Source organism: Apteryx rowi, unplaced genomic scaffold (assembly GCF_003343035.1).
Source record: "Apteryx rowi isolate R43461 unplaced genomic scaffold, aptRow1 scaffold_1048, whole genome shotgun sequence".
In the NCBI taxonomy this organism is placed as follows: domain Eukaryota; kingdom Metazoa; phylum Chordata; class Aves; order Apterygiformes; family Apterygidae; genus Apteryx; species Apteryx rowi.
In genome coordinates, this window is record NW_020447251.1 from 61,757 (window position 1) to 75,757 (window position 14,001).

Here is a 14,001-nt window from a genome sequence, read left to right on the forward strand (position 1 = left end):
GGGGAGGGGAGAGGAGAGGAGCGGCGCACGCTGGCCGCCATGGAATAGGGGGGGTGAGAAGAAGGGGAAACCCCCGCAGCGCCGCCCGCACCCACCATTCGCCCGCTTCAGGGCATTCTCGGGCCGCTGGAAATACACCGGCATGATGGCGGCGGCAGCGTCTCCTCACAGGAGGGCGGCGGCGGCAGCGGCGGCGGCAGCTCCCTCCGTGCGCCCAGCCAGGCAGCCTGCGAGGCCGGAAAGGGAGGGCGCCCCCGTGACCCGCGCGCTGACGTCTGCGGAAGCGGAAACCCCTCCCGCAGCGCGGCCTTCGTGAGCAGAGGGGCGGTGCGGGCCGCGGAGGGCCCAGGGCCGAGGCCGGGGCGGCCCAGGCGGCGGCGGCGGGTGTCTGGGGCCCCGGCCCCGCACTGTCGCTGCAGGCCAAAAACCCTGAGCGCTGGTAGCCTCCGCGGCGTGAGCTATGTTTCGGCAAGTAAAGCACGGTGTGTAAGGTTAAGGCCATTGGTTTTCGCCATCGGTTCCTAACCGACATCTGTGTTGTGCCGGTCCTCTCTGATAGGTGCTGCGGCACTGGGAATCTGTGAAGCTGCTGGTTCGTCCCAGACGTGGAGAAGTGACAGTACAAGAAATCTGGTAGATTTGGTCACACTTCCTGAGCGGAGTGCCTGTCGCAGAGGCACTAGTCTGTCCCCAAGAGGTTTTCTGGGAGGTAGATGCTACGTTATTAGGTTACAAGCCACACACATCACTTGGTTAAGGACAGTTTCTGACCCAGTCATATACTTTTATGGTGGCAGCAGTCCTCCAAATCAGGGAACTGGCTTGTGGAGCTCCCTGAAGCCATTAAGCTAACTTAGAATTAAGCTTTTGAATTAACTAAATAGTTTAATGTGAAAGACTATTTTTGCAAAGAAGCCATTATACATGCTGAGCATTTGTTCTTGACAACCTGTTCAGCCAGTTCAGAAATAGTACTTCTGAGGTGGTTAAGAAATTGCACAAAGGCCCTGCTTCTGTGTCCGTGTCTTCATTCATCGGATGAAAATTTTATTCTTAATCTTCAAAATGTGGGAAATTATTTCAGAGGAACTCAGGCAATCCAATAACTTTACTTCTATGCAGTAGTAGTGTGAGTTTACATATGATAGCTGCCAGTGCATATTTTACAAAAATACTGCTCTGTTTTCTGACTGAAAAATTATATTTTGGCATTTGGAAAAAAACAACAGAAACTATGAAAGTGTATGAATTATACCCAAAAGTCCTATAACAAGCAGCAAAAACACTCAGTAGAACAGCAGCAATTAAATGTGTGACAAATGCAGTATTTTGGATTAGTAAATACCAGAAGAGTGAGTTTCCATTTAAGGCATTTAACATTAAAGACTTTTTAGTCTTTCAGCAGAAATGCAGACCTTGCCACTAGAAGAGCACTGATAACACATCATGACTGTAGCTGTGACCCTCAGCAGGCCCAACAGTCTAGCACCAGTTTTTTAAGTATGATTAAGTATGATTTTCCAAAATTAGATGAAGAGGAAGTATGATGATTAAAGACAGCACATTGTTGTCTGTTGATTTTCTGTTTCAATACATTTCTTCCTGTATACTTTCTGGATACAAGCAAAAAGTCTCGTTTGGTTTCTTTTTGTGTACTTTTTGCAATTACCATCTTCCAGGGCCACCAGAAAAGTTTCATAACTATTATGCAACACACATTTAGAAAATTATTTTTAATATTGTCTTGTAATCCTAGCTTATTGCTAAACAGCAAACTAATTAAAAATAAGGAAAAAGACACAATCACTCTATGGAAGTTTTAGAGTCATCAGTATATCCATTTAATTCAAACCCCTGGTGCTCCACACTAATCCCTTTTCACTATATTGCATGAGTCTCCATTCTGGGGTAAAGAAAAAAAGATCTTTTTCAATCTCTCTTCTCTTGAGAGTTTCTCCATGTGTCCTTGGTATCTTTTTGAGCAGTATTGTACACAGCGTTCTCCATGAGGGCACACTATTGATTTATATGAAGTTATTTTAATACAGTCTGCATTCTGTACTGTCTCTTACAGCCTAGGTGTTTCTGTTTCAAACCACAGTTATACATTCAGTAGAATCTTCATTAAGCTATGCACAGTGCTGAAGAAGTCCTTTTCTTGTGCTGATAAAATTCATTTAAAAGTCCTTAAGATGAGTGCCGAACACAGACCCTACCCAGATCTGAATGGGCAGCATCCTAGCATCTGAAGGCCACTTGTGCCTCTGTCACAGCAGCCCGTGTTTGTTCTGGGGCCTTACACCCTCTAGTAGCGGATCTCAGGTGTGCTACTTTGTATTTATTGCTACTTAATACCATCATTTGCTATTATGTAGCCCACTCTCTTCACTTCTTTGAATCTCTCTGAAATTCCTGAAAGCCCTCCAGGGCTGACTTGGACAACTTTGTATCAGGAGCAGCTTTTACTGTCTGACTATTTGTGTCTTTTGCTAAATGGCAGATAAGCATACTAAATCCTTATGCTTTAAGCTTGTACCTTTATGAAAATCATTTAAGCAACTACCCTTTGGTGCTTTCCCTAGCCAGGCGTGATACTTGACAGCTCTGGCCCCTCTCCCAGGACTACACAGTTTCTTCTGATACTCCTCTAGTTTTCCTGGGTATTTTGGAAGTCTGACAAATTATTCCAAATCTGTTGCTGCTCTGTATCATTAGTGCACTTTATGTGTTAATAATATGTGTGCTTCATATATAGAGTATTCAGGCATATTCAGTTTGATTAATCCAAACGATAAAGCAAGATGCTTTTATTCTCGAATAAACATGTCCATGCATGGAGTTATTCAGAAATAGCTGTTATGCTTTCTGAATATTCCCTGCCTTAATCAAGCTATCTTTCAAGCATAAACAAGCCTTTATGAATACTTTATAGAAGCATTTGCAAGGCCTGCATTTTCTGTGCTTCGTTCAGCACTAAGCATAATCAGGCACAGCTTCTGCATGTAACTGCACTAGATGGTTGACAATAAAGTAAGAAAATTCTGTGAGCAATGCAACTTTATTTTGTGTAACATGCATATAAATAAATTACATAAATTGTAATGTATTGTGCATGTAGTTTATAAATAAAATACATAAACTATATCCTGTGATTTACAGAGCTAAAGAATGTAGATGATGAAAAAAACGATTCTATAAAGTAATGACACAGAGTAGTGGACAAAGGGTTGGGGAGGGGTTCATTTTCTATCTGAAAGCAGATTGGAAAGTAACTGAAAAAGTGCCGAGGGGAGATGGGCCGCAGCGGATGCCAGCAGTCACAGCTATAGCACGGAGGGTTGCAGGGACGGGCTGCAGGGCCGGAGAAGCAGAGAGAAGAGGAGTCGGTGGCGATGGTCAGGGTGAGCGCGATGCCAGCGAGGGCAGACGGACGGTCGGCGGCGGGGGATGGGGACGGGCGAGGCGGTGCGGAGCGGCCCGGCCCGGGCCCGCCGCGGACGGGGATACCGGGCGCCGCCTGCCCCCGCCACCGCCCCTCAGGGCCGGGCCGTGCTGTGCCGGGCCGGGCCGGGCCGGGCCGGGCCGGGCCGGGCCGGGCCGAGCCGGGGCGGGGCTTGCGGGGGGCGGAAGGCAGCGGCGGCAGCGGCAGCGGCAGCGGCGGCGGCGGGGAGGGCCGGGCTGGGGCCAGGCCCGTGCCCGGGTGAGGGGCCGCGGGCGGGAGGCGGAAGATGGCAGAGCCGGAGGCGCAGCTGCTGCTGGGCGTGGGGCTGGTCGGTAAGGGCCGCGCCGGGGCCCCGGCGCTGGGGCGCTCTGCGGCGGGCTCTCCGGCCCGCGGCGCCGCTGGCCCCGGGGCGGCGGCAGTCCCGGCTCCGCTGCGGGGCGAGCCCTTCCCTTCCCTTCCCTTCCGTTCCCGCGGGGGCGCCCGAAAGCGCGGGGGGCAGCGGGGTGCCGGGCAGAACCCCCCGGAGAGTCCCCGGGCGGCGGGGCGCGGGCTGTCCCTGTCCTGGGGCCTCGCCGCGCTGCAAGCCGCTCTATCTCCTTTAAAATATGCCTGTAAACACCGAAAATCGCGGCGGGAGTGAAATACTGGCGTGTATGTTGTGTGTATTGCGGTTCTGCCAAGGGCCATCTGCTCGTGGGCATTGGGGTCTGGTCCCTTTGTAACAGAACTCAACAGTGCAAAGGACAGCCGGAGCCTTAAGTTCACGGCTTCCTAGGTCTCAGCTATGAGAACAGAAATAGGAAAAACAGGAAGCATGGTAAATATGCTGGTCTGGTTCCTATGGGCCTTGCTTATATAAATGTGTATTCAAACTCCTCAAGTCAGTTTTGGACCTCGTGAGGCAGGTCAAGAGTGGATTTTTTATGAACACTTGAAAAATAAACTCGTAGCACAAACACTGCATACAGCTTAAACAGTAGCAGCATGACTGGTTGTCTAGGGTCAGTGTAAAATGGAATTTTAATCTGATTCCAGGAAACAAATCTGATTAACCAATCAATTTACTTCCTTGCTGCTGTTTGGCATTCTCACAGTGAACATCTTTCCACCATAGAAAAAGACACCAATGGAGATGCTTTGTGGGTTTGGTGTTATCCATCCATAACAGCTGAACTGAGGAATCTATTGCTGAGAAAATGCTGCCTTACAGATGAAAATAAGTTGCTTCATACCTTTGTGTTTGGCCAGTATAAAAGATCATGGTTCTACATCACAACTGTGGAAGTTCAAGATTCTCCAGCCTTGAAAAAGGTAGGACTTTGTTCACTATCATACCTCCTGTTTGTTTTTCAGCAGCATACAAGGAAGATTTTTGTAGAGCTTTCTCTGGCTTTTTTTTTTTTTTTGGTAATCTAAGCAGTGTTAAATTCACCATTTAATGCTGTGAGGAAGGGAAGCGATTCAAAGGTTTTTTTATGCCCATGGATGCAACCCGGCTGTTACTCTTACCCAGTCCACATATTTCAGTTTTCTCGAAGACGTATTCTGGTTAGAGTTGTAGGGAGATTCAGATATATAGGACCCAAACTGGATAATGAGTATTTAAACAGATTAATGGTTATCTCACACCATTATTTCTAACTACTTTGCATTTTAAGTCCAACAGGTTTTTTTGATTGGTTGGTTTTGTCTGGTCAAAAAATCTCTGTAAATGGTTTAGCATCCGAACTCTTATTGCTGTAGAACTTTGTTTTTTTTCCAAATGGCTGAATTATACTTGCACACGTACCTTCTCTTCCGCTGCACTGATAACTGGAAGATTGAAGATGTGCTTGTATCTTCTATACTTTCCCTGTGAGGAAGATCATTGAGTTATCTGTTACGTTTATTCAATTTTTATATTCCATGTTATACTGTTAAGTAGAAATATAATCTGGTAATTTTATGTGCCCACAGAAGCATGTTGTTTGACTTTCCTAACTCAAATTTTATGTCTCCTATGAAGCTTAAAGGTGTAAAAAATGCCCTTCTGGGTCATATCAGTGATATGTGTGGCCCAGTGCTGTCTCAGACAATGGCAGTGGGAGACGCCATTTAAGGAGGACACGTGAGCCTGGTCATTGTCTGCAGACTTCTAGCCTCGTACTCTCCAAGTATTCACAGTCCACAAATAAGGAAGTTAAAGGATATGTCTGTTTATGGGCCTGTTAGCCATGGATTTGTCTAATTTCTTTTTGAATCTGTCGATACTGTGTGCCTCCACAACCTTCTTTGGCAACAAATTCTAGAAATTTACTACCTGCTGTGGGGAAAAAAAGAACCACTTTTATCTGTTTTGAACTGGTCTTATGACATTAAAGGAAAAACAACTCATTAGATAGTAAATTAAAGAAATACAGAGTATACTAGATCCAACTTGGTGGAAGTGAGTCACATCAGAAATCCATTAGCCAGATCTTTTCTGCAGTTAATAAATTGGATCTGCCGTTACAGCTTACTTTTTTCTTTTAACATTGAAATATCTTGTCTGAATGCTGCAGTAAATTCAATAATGTAAGCACCTCTGTTAATATAGGATCATATAAAACAAGCTGTGTATTTTTCTGTGTGTGTCTTGCTCAGGTGACCCACTTCTCTATTGTTCTGACAGCCAAAGACTTCAACCCAGAGAAATATGCAGCCTTTACTAGGATACTGTGTAGGTCTGTATAAAAGCTGTCTTTGAATGTCACTATGTATGTATTTTGATCTTGTCATGCCAAAAGACTAATGCAACATATTGTTTTCATTTAGTCTAACAATCTGCTGGAAATTCTGTCCTACAACCTGTGAAACAAACTGTATAAATTCTAGATTGGTGATTGATTTGATCTGGTTGTCTTGAGTTCATGCAATAAGTGTTGGAAGAATGCCAGATGCCCAGTATGTTTTATCATGAGGGTCTTTTCTCTGCCACATATGCGCATTTTCTTCAAGAACACGTTTTTTAAAAATTATAAACATTTGGGAAGAGGTCAGTGCTCTGTAGCCAAAGGTCATCGTATGTATGGTGGGCAACTTATATCCCTCCACACCACTGCTATTACAAACGCCTCCTGCAACTCCTCTGAACTAGACACAACACCCATGAACTTTTTACTTTTCCTCTATGAAAAAGAGGGTCTTTTGCTTCTCCAGGTCTGTGGCTTTGTCTTCTCCCTCCTTCCAGTCAGGCTACCATCTTCCCCTCTGCTTCTCCTTACCCCATTTGCTCACTTTCCTTCATGTCCCTATTCTCACAATCTCCCTCTACATCTTTCTCTGCTTTCCCTTCAAATCAGTTGGGTCCTGGCTCTTGAAATCAAGTTCATTCCCTGAAATTTTGGAGCTAATTTGATATGATTGTCAGGTTATTGTATCTTGGGAAGGCCATCAAGCCAAGCTGAGCAGAAGTTCTGTGGGGTATTGAAAAACTGAGATTGTTCTGTTCCACTGATATTTTAATACTTAGGTTGGCTGTGGATCACTTTAACACTGATAGTTTTTTTTCAAATCCAGAATGGATTTCTAAAATAAAAACAATAGCTGAGTTTCAAATGTGACAAAGCTTTGTACCATAGCTGAAATGGAAAGTTCTTGTGTGCATGTTGGAAGACTTCTAGTTTAGTATTTAAAGCTCAACCAGGTGTTCAAAATAAGGATTCTTCCCAAAGATATTCCATTGGTGATACCACAGTCTTTTCATGTGTTTGTTGATACTGGTTGCAGTCAAAATACCAGACTCTTTCTTTTTGTACAGAATCTACATGAAGCATGGGACTCCAGTTAAAATAATGGAGAGTTACATTGCAGTCCTTACAAAGGGGATCTGCCAAAGTGAAGAAAATGGATCTTTCCTCAGCAAAGATTTTGATGCTCGGAAGGCTTACCTTGCTGGTTCCATCAAAGGTTAACTAATACCAGAAATCTGTATTCTGATTTCATTTGTACGATATATGAAACAATATGAGTCCAACCATATAAAATACAATCCAGTGTTTATGTATTGTTCAAGTAAATAGTATGAACAGTAGTATCAGTGTTATTATTACTAAGCTTCTTCAAAAACTAGTCAAAATATCAACATATATATCTTATATAAAATAATTTTCCCCCTCTTTCCTAGATATAGTATCTCAGTTTGGAATGGAAACAGTTATCCTTTATACAGCACTGATGTTAAAGAAAAGAATTGTAGTATACCATCCTAGAATAGAAGCTATCCAGGAGTTCACCAGGTACAGCATAACTCTTTCAGTCCCTACTTCCCTGTCCACCTGCAGAAGTCCAACAAATCTTGAACCTTCATTTAGAGAAATATCCATATTTGGGTGAAAAACATAGTACAATATTAATTTTATGTCTTTGTTGAAATTTATTGAAAAACACAGAGAGAAATTTAACAGAAGAATGAATGATAAACTGCTTACACTGATAGTAGAAATCTCTATGCAGCTCGTGAATACATGTGCTGAGTGAGACCCAGTCATATCTGTTCTTCCTTATGATGTGTATTTCATACTGTGACACTTCTAATTAGTACAGATAAAAATCTACTATGTGTCAAATGCCAATTTCGTTTCCCTAGGACTTTACCTGCGTTAGCGTGGCATCGACAAGACTGGTCAATTCTTCATTCATATGTACATCTAAATGAAGAGGAAATAGAAGCCTTAAAAGCCTGCACAGGTAGTGATAATTTATTCATAAAAATATAAATGAAATTTGATTTTAGTTTTTAATTGATGCAATGTCTTGCATCAGCACTCTTTGGAAAAAATGGTTATTTTGCCATTAATGCCATTGTTTAAAAATAAACCACCTATTTTTCTTTAGAAAAAACAAATAAACTAAAAAAATATGTTGGAAGATTAATAGTTAATCTGGTGATTCTGAGTGGATTCTCACCAGTCTACCCTTAATTGCAGATATAGTTATTACAGTATGGAAAGCATCTTGGACACTTCTTGATTGTAGTGATCAGATGGATTGAAAACCTTACTGTTATACAGAAGCATCTCACTTTAGATAAGCTACTTGTTTTCAACTTTTACATGGTTAGTAATGTTGTTTTTAGGATTTTTTTCCGTTTCTAACTCTGAAGTGCGAAATTTTTGTTCTGACTGCTGTCAGTGAAGTCTTTAGCTCCTAATTATGGGTAGACTTGACCAGCTATAGGAGTGTGATTTCTGTGTGTGACATCACTGTGTACATATAGTATTTAACACATAACCAAGGGCCTCTTTCTGCATTTATGCAAAGGTCAGCGTGAAGCATAATGTGTCAAATAAGAGATTTCTCTATACAGCATAATGAGGAAGAAGGCTACCCATCTTCAGTATTGCTACTGCATTACCAGCAGCACTTGTTTCAGCTCATCAAACATCTTCCACAGAGAAAAGCTGCTCTAAATGTGCTCAATTGGTGTGGTATAGATAAGAAAATTTGCTTGTATTATTACTCTGCTGTCAATCTAATACTGACTCCGACAGTAACAAAGAGCTCCTGAGTGGCACTTCTTTTTAAAAAGAAGTTTGTTAGATTATTTACTTGCAAATGTATAGTTTAAGTGGCAAGAGTGTTTAAAATTTTGAAGTGATAATCTTTTTATTTTATATATAGTGTTAGGGATTCTTTGATGTTCAAAGCAACTTTAGAAGCTGGTTTTTAAGCTCCTCAGAGATAAGGAATTTTGTTAAAGAGAGGTAAAGAGTTTCTCATCAAATGTCTGATGATATCAAGACAGTAACCTCTTGGATACAGTTTGTGTTCAGTCAAATACTCTAAAAACAGCCTTTAGGACTGTAGTTTTCCACGATCTCTTGGTTTTGTTTTGCCTTTTTTGACTATGAAAATTTTGTTGTTGCCTGATAATCTTGCCAAAACTCTGCTCTCCAGGTTACGTTGCTGGATTTACAGATTCTGAAGTTAGCAGTAGACAGGACCTCTACGATGTGTATGTGAATTTGGCGGATAGCGAGATCACTATTTCCCCTGGAGTGAAAGGTTGGTTGCCTTTAATGTTTAGGATTTGGGGGTGTTTATTCTAGAGTTATAGTAAGTACTGAAACTTGCCCTAAGTTGAACAATCTTGAACCTGGTTCTGAAAAGGCAAGTGGTAAGCTTCTGTCTTTCAATTTTATTGAGACTTTGAAAGACTGGTGACACTTGGAATTTGGAAAGACCTGCCTTGACTTCCAGTAAATGCACGACTGAGATTTCAAAACATCCACATTAAACTGTTACATGGAATAGACATTCAGCTGAGGACTACTGAATGCATAGATATCATGGGAATCTTGAGGAAAAGCATTTCACTAACAGTACTTGGAGACTACTTGAAGGGAAATCTTGTATGTACTTGTCTTGTTCTTGCTGTTCCTTGGGTATCTGCTTAGGGCCACTTTAGAGGTAGACTGTGAGATTGACTGTTGGCCTGCGCTAGCATGGCTGTTCATATGTCAGGTTACTAGCCTTTGCGAATATCAAATGCAGATGCTCCTTGTTTTGGCTTGTTATTCATGTGCATTTCTAGATATCACAAGAATAGTCATTTTGCAGCTTTTAAAAAAGCTTCATTTTTGTTAATCTTCATTTCTCTTTTATGCAAAGACCTCTATGGAACACATTTTGGCATAGCTTCTGGATTCTGGCTATAAACCAGTTATATATTGCCACTGCAAGAAGTTAAATCATTTTCTATTATTTCAAATATTGGCTTTAGCCCAACATGAACAATAAAGATTGAGAATATGTAAGAATGTCAAATTAGCAACTTCATCCATAGCAGTCAGTAAGACAAGCAGCCTTAATCCCTTAAGGGAATAGTTTCAAAGAACTTCATTAAGGAAAGTAGATGAGTTAGGGGTATTTTCTCATAAAAATGAGTACCCTGTTCTTGGAAGAAAGATGCTACAGGTTTTAAATATTAGGTTCTCTATATTCGAAATAAAGATAGATGTATAAGTATGAACGTGTGTGTGTGTGTGTTGTGTTTTTTGTTTTTTTTTTTTCCTACTCAGAGGCAATGACAATGGGAAAACTTCACAAAGAAATAGGACAACTAATTGTTCAGTCTGCAGAAGATCCAGATAAATCAGACAGCCAAGTCATTAAGGTCAATTTTTTTTTTTTATCTACTTAAATTACTTTTGTCAGTAAAACTTAAGCGGGGGGAGGAAGCATAAGGAATATTGTCCCTTAGATCAGTTGATTTCTCCTAATCTCTGCCCTATTACAAATGAGCATTTTTATTCTTCATATAGTTTTTAAGGATAACATATTAGGTTTATATTATCTCTTGGGTAATCACATTACTGAAGAAATTTCAGGAATTGTCTCGAATTTAAGACTTCCCGTAAAATTAGTTTCCCAGTTTTATTCTACATCACATGTATTTTGCTCAATACCTTGTTATAGTATTGTCAATACCTTGGAAAAAGTCCTACTGAGATAGGGCTTCTCAGCTATAAAGTCTGATTTTTACAGTGATGCTTTTCCACTACCTCCCACAGCTAACAGATTCTGTTAGATATTTCACAACTGAGCAGCTTAGCCAAAGAGTTCAGTTAGGCCAGTGATGGGGACCCATAGAATGGCTGTGTTCTCTCAGTTGCATCTTTATTCAACATTGCACAAAAGCAAACTGAAGAGCTATTCCAAATTTTCCTTAAAATAAATGGACTCCTTAACTTGAACCAGTTATTTACCACTGTTTTCTTTTTGTTCTTAAATGTTAAAAATAAGTAGATGTTAAAACATTGTAATACTTAATACTATATTCATGCTTGCTTGTTTTTCTGTTCTTCAAGGATATTTCACTGAAGACAAAAGAAATCTTGACTACTTTAGCATCACTCACGGAAGTTTCTGATGGCAATGAAAAACCAACCCTTAACTCTGAGGTCCTGAAACAAAAACGATTTCCACCAGCTACAGAAAACTTCCTTGTTCATTTAGCAGCTGCTGAACAAATGCTTAAAATCTGATTTTGATGCACTTCAGTGTTATGGACCAATATGAAAACACTATCTTTGCCATACAAATTGGCATATCTAAATTTTATATGGAAAAATTAAAGGTATAAGAGTGAATGTCATATTTACTATGATATAATGCAGAATATCGGAGCTTGACCTGGAACATATGGAGGCATATTTGGGAACATTCCTGGTGTCTTTGTCTTTTTCTGACTATAACTTTGTATATATGGCTCCCATATTTCATATTATAATGTGGGCGTATACACATGCAGCATGGTTCTGTGTGTCTAGGCTGTGCCAGACATTATAGCAGCCATTTGTCCTGCAGGTTTCAGATGTTGGATAGCTCTGTTTTTGCTCTGACTTGTCTTCCTGATATCTGGAACGCAGGCTGCAGTATGTGTGCTGTAAAATCAATGCATTTTGGACATGCTTGTCTCTGTGCAGGGATATACCGAACATATAGTTGATCTGTGTGCTCATTCTGGGCTTCCAGATATGTCAGCCTCTAAAATACAGCTCTTGCTCTGAACTGCCTCGTATCTGGAAATCCCAAACAAATGGACAAGTTCTCTTCTTTCTACTTGAAAGTACTTAGGTGTAAAAAAAGGGTGTCTGGGAAAATCTGGCATGGTAGCCTTATAATGTAAAGGAAGAGGTATTTTAAAGCTCAAGTGGGAGTTGAGCGCCTCTTTTGGACTCTTGCCTTAGAAGTTCCCCTCCTTTTCACTCCATCCCATGCCTCTGATGAAGGGGGGAGAGGACAGGAATGCTATACTTAAAATGGGGTTTCCTAGGGGGTTGTGGACAACTGCTACTTTACAGCCGGAGCCATTTAAGAAGCTGTTAAGGTACTCAGTTGAAGCCCAGATAACTGGCCATGCCTTCCTGATCCATTTGATACAAAATCAGATTAGTTAAAACCTAATGGACTGGGAATGATCAAATAGTCCATTACCACAGATAGAGCACTGACTTCATAAACTGCTTGAGCTAAAACACAGGCACTATCTGATGGTGCTCTGTATAAAATAAATGTAGATGGATACTTTCAAAGTAACAGTGAAAACTGGGAAATAATTTAGATAAAATTAAAATATACTTACTTGTTTGGTTGCATAGCCATAACTCAACAGATTTTTTTTTTCATTAGGCAGCCTAAAACTAACTGCTTTGTAATCTTCTGGGAAGACCTTAAATTCTTTGTAGAGAAATACTCTGAGCCAAACAACCTGTATTTCTTCAGAAATTTCCACAAAAGTCAGTCAATTCTGCAGTAGCACTTTGTTATATGAAAAAATAACCTTTTTCCTGGCCTTTGTACAGATAGGCTGTAGCATGTGGTTTTACATAGAGATTTTATACTTATGATTAAAACTTTAGTAATCAATATTTATATTGTTAAATAATTGGATGTTTGCTATTCAGAAATTGTTAGAGCTCATCACTAACTACATACAAGCAATATTAGGCTGGAAAAGGGTCATCCTTTTGCTATGTATCATACATTAGGGAAATCTATTTTAGAATGTGGATAAGGAATGTGACAACTATGTATACGATGGCTAGTTATTACAGTTAGTAAATGAAAGCACTTCAAAATACCCCCTATTTTCAGGGGTGTATAATTCTACTTTAAACATCTACTTGGTAGTTTAAATTCTGAACAGAGAAGTGTGTACTTTTTGGGTTTGGTTTTTTTCTAAGAAAAATACTGCAACTGCCTTCATTTGCCTATAAGTGCTCTGCAGCTTTTTCCCTGTTTGCGGTTTTTTTTTTTTTCCTTGATGGTTCTTTAGCATTGCCGTCTTTGTTTCAGGACTTTTGTAATGATCAGGAAGAAAATACTGCAAGATTATGCTGAAAGGTCTGTTCAGGACCTATTCTAAAGTCTACTGAAACACAAGTCATTCACTAAGAAAAACCTGAACATGCTTTGAATCAGATGTCTTAATGCCACATGGTTACTGTGAAGAAACTCGCATAGTTTCTTTTTAACAAAAAGCCTTAAGGTATGTAATTAAGGTAGCACGGGTGTTAAAGACAACCACAAAAAGCAGAGAAGCTCAGTTACAAACTACACATCCAATGTTTAGTTTGCTGTCTGTTTTGGAATCTTTTAAGTTGAAAATTTCAGTGTTGTGTTAGATCTTGTATTCTAACATTTGTTTGAAAACAAATGAAATATAATTTTGCACTTAAGTAACTGGACTCATAGCATGCTTACGCCTATTAAAAAAAAAATCCTGAACAGCCTACCCTTTAATTCATGGTTTTTTTTTTTTTTTTTTTCCTTGAGTAGTTGTGGCCACTGAGTCACAGGACTAGATCTTATGTTTTGCAATACTGGGATCTGAAAGTAACCTACAGCTTGATAGTTAGGTTGGAAACATATTGCTTCACAAGTTCAAACAATTTTGCCATCTGTGCTATCTTGTACGTACAGTGAAAGAAACATCAGCCTCCCTCAGCTTCAATACTTTCAAAGGATTGTTCTAATGTTCTTGCATTTTCATAATGACTTCTGACACTTTCATCTCAAAAAGGTATTAGAATAAG

At 40.4% G+C, this 14,001-nt stretch overlaps 2 protein-coding genes across 7 annotated transcripts in view; one reads left to right on the forward strand and one right to left on the reverse strand.

Moving 5' to 3' along the window:
• Positions 1-250, reverse strand: part of EIF3A (eukaryotic translation initiation factor 3 subunit A) — a 36,096-nt gene extending 35,846 nt beyond the window's left edge. The window contains exon 1 of one of the 2 annotated variants that reach the window (XM_026068367.1): positions 96-250. In XM_026068367.1, the coding sequence (XP_025924152.1) occupies positions 96-144 (49 nt within the window). In that variant the 5' untranslated portion in view covers positions 145-250. The remainder of the gene's footprint in view (positions 1-95) is intronic. The other variant, XM_026068375.1, reaches the window with a different exon arrangement.
• An 89-nt stretch (positions 251-339) lies between these two features.
• FAM45A (family with sequence similarity 45 member A) lies at positions 340-13,700 on the forward strand. Of its 5 annotated transcripts, XM_026068421.1 has the most exons (10): positions 532-709; positions 3,261-3,401; positions 4,557-4,753; positions 6,065-6,144; positions 7,221-7,369; positions 7,587-7,698; positions 8,049-8,149; positions 9,359-9,466; positions 10,483-10,577; positions 11,272-13,700. In XM_026068421.1, exons 2-10 carry the CDS (start codon positions 3,308-3,310, stop codon positions 11,446-11,448), a joined length of 1,113 nt encoding a protein of 370 aa, XP_025924206.1. In that variant the 5' UTR covers positions 532-709; positions 3,261-3,307; the 3' UTR covers positions 11,449-13,700. The 5 variants fall into 5 exon arrangements, 4 of the variants coding, with proteins under 4 accessions (XP_025924197.1, XP_025924180.1, XP_025924206.1 ...); XM_026068395.1 differs by having other exon boundaries at positions 355-3,401; XM_026068403.1 differs by lacking the exons at positions 532-709; positions 3,261-3,401 and adding an exon at positions 3,665-3,774.
• The last annotated feature ends 301 nt before the right edge of the window (positions 13,701-14,001 follow it).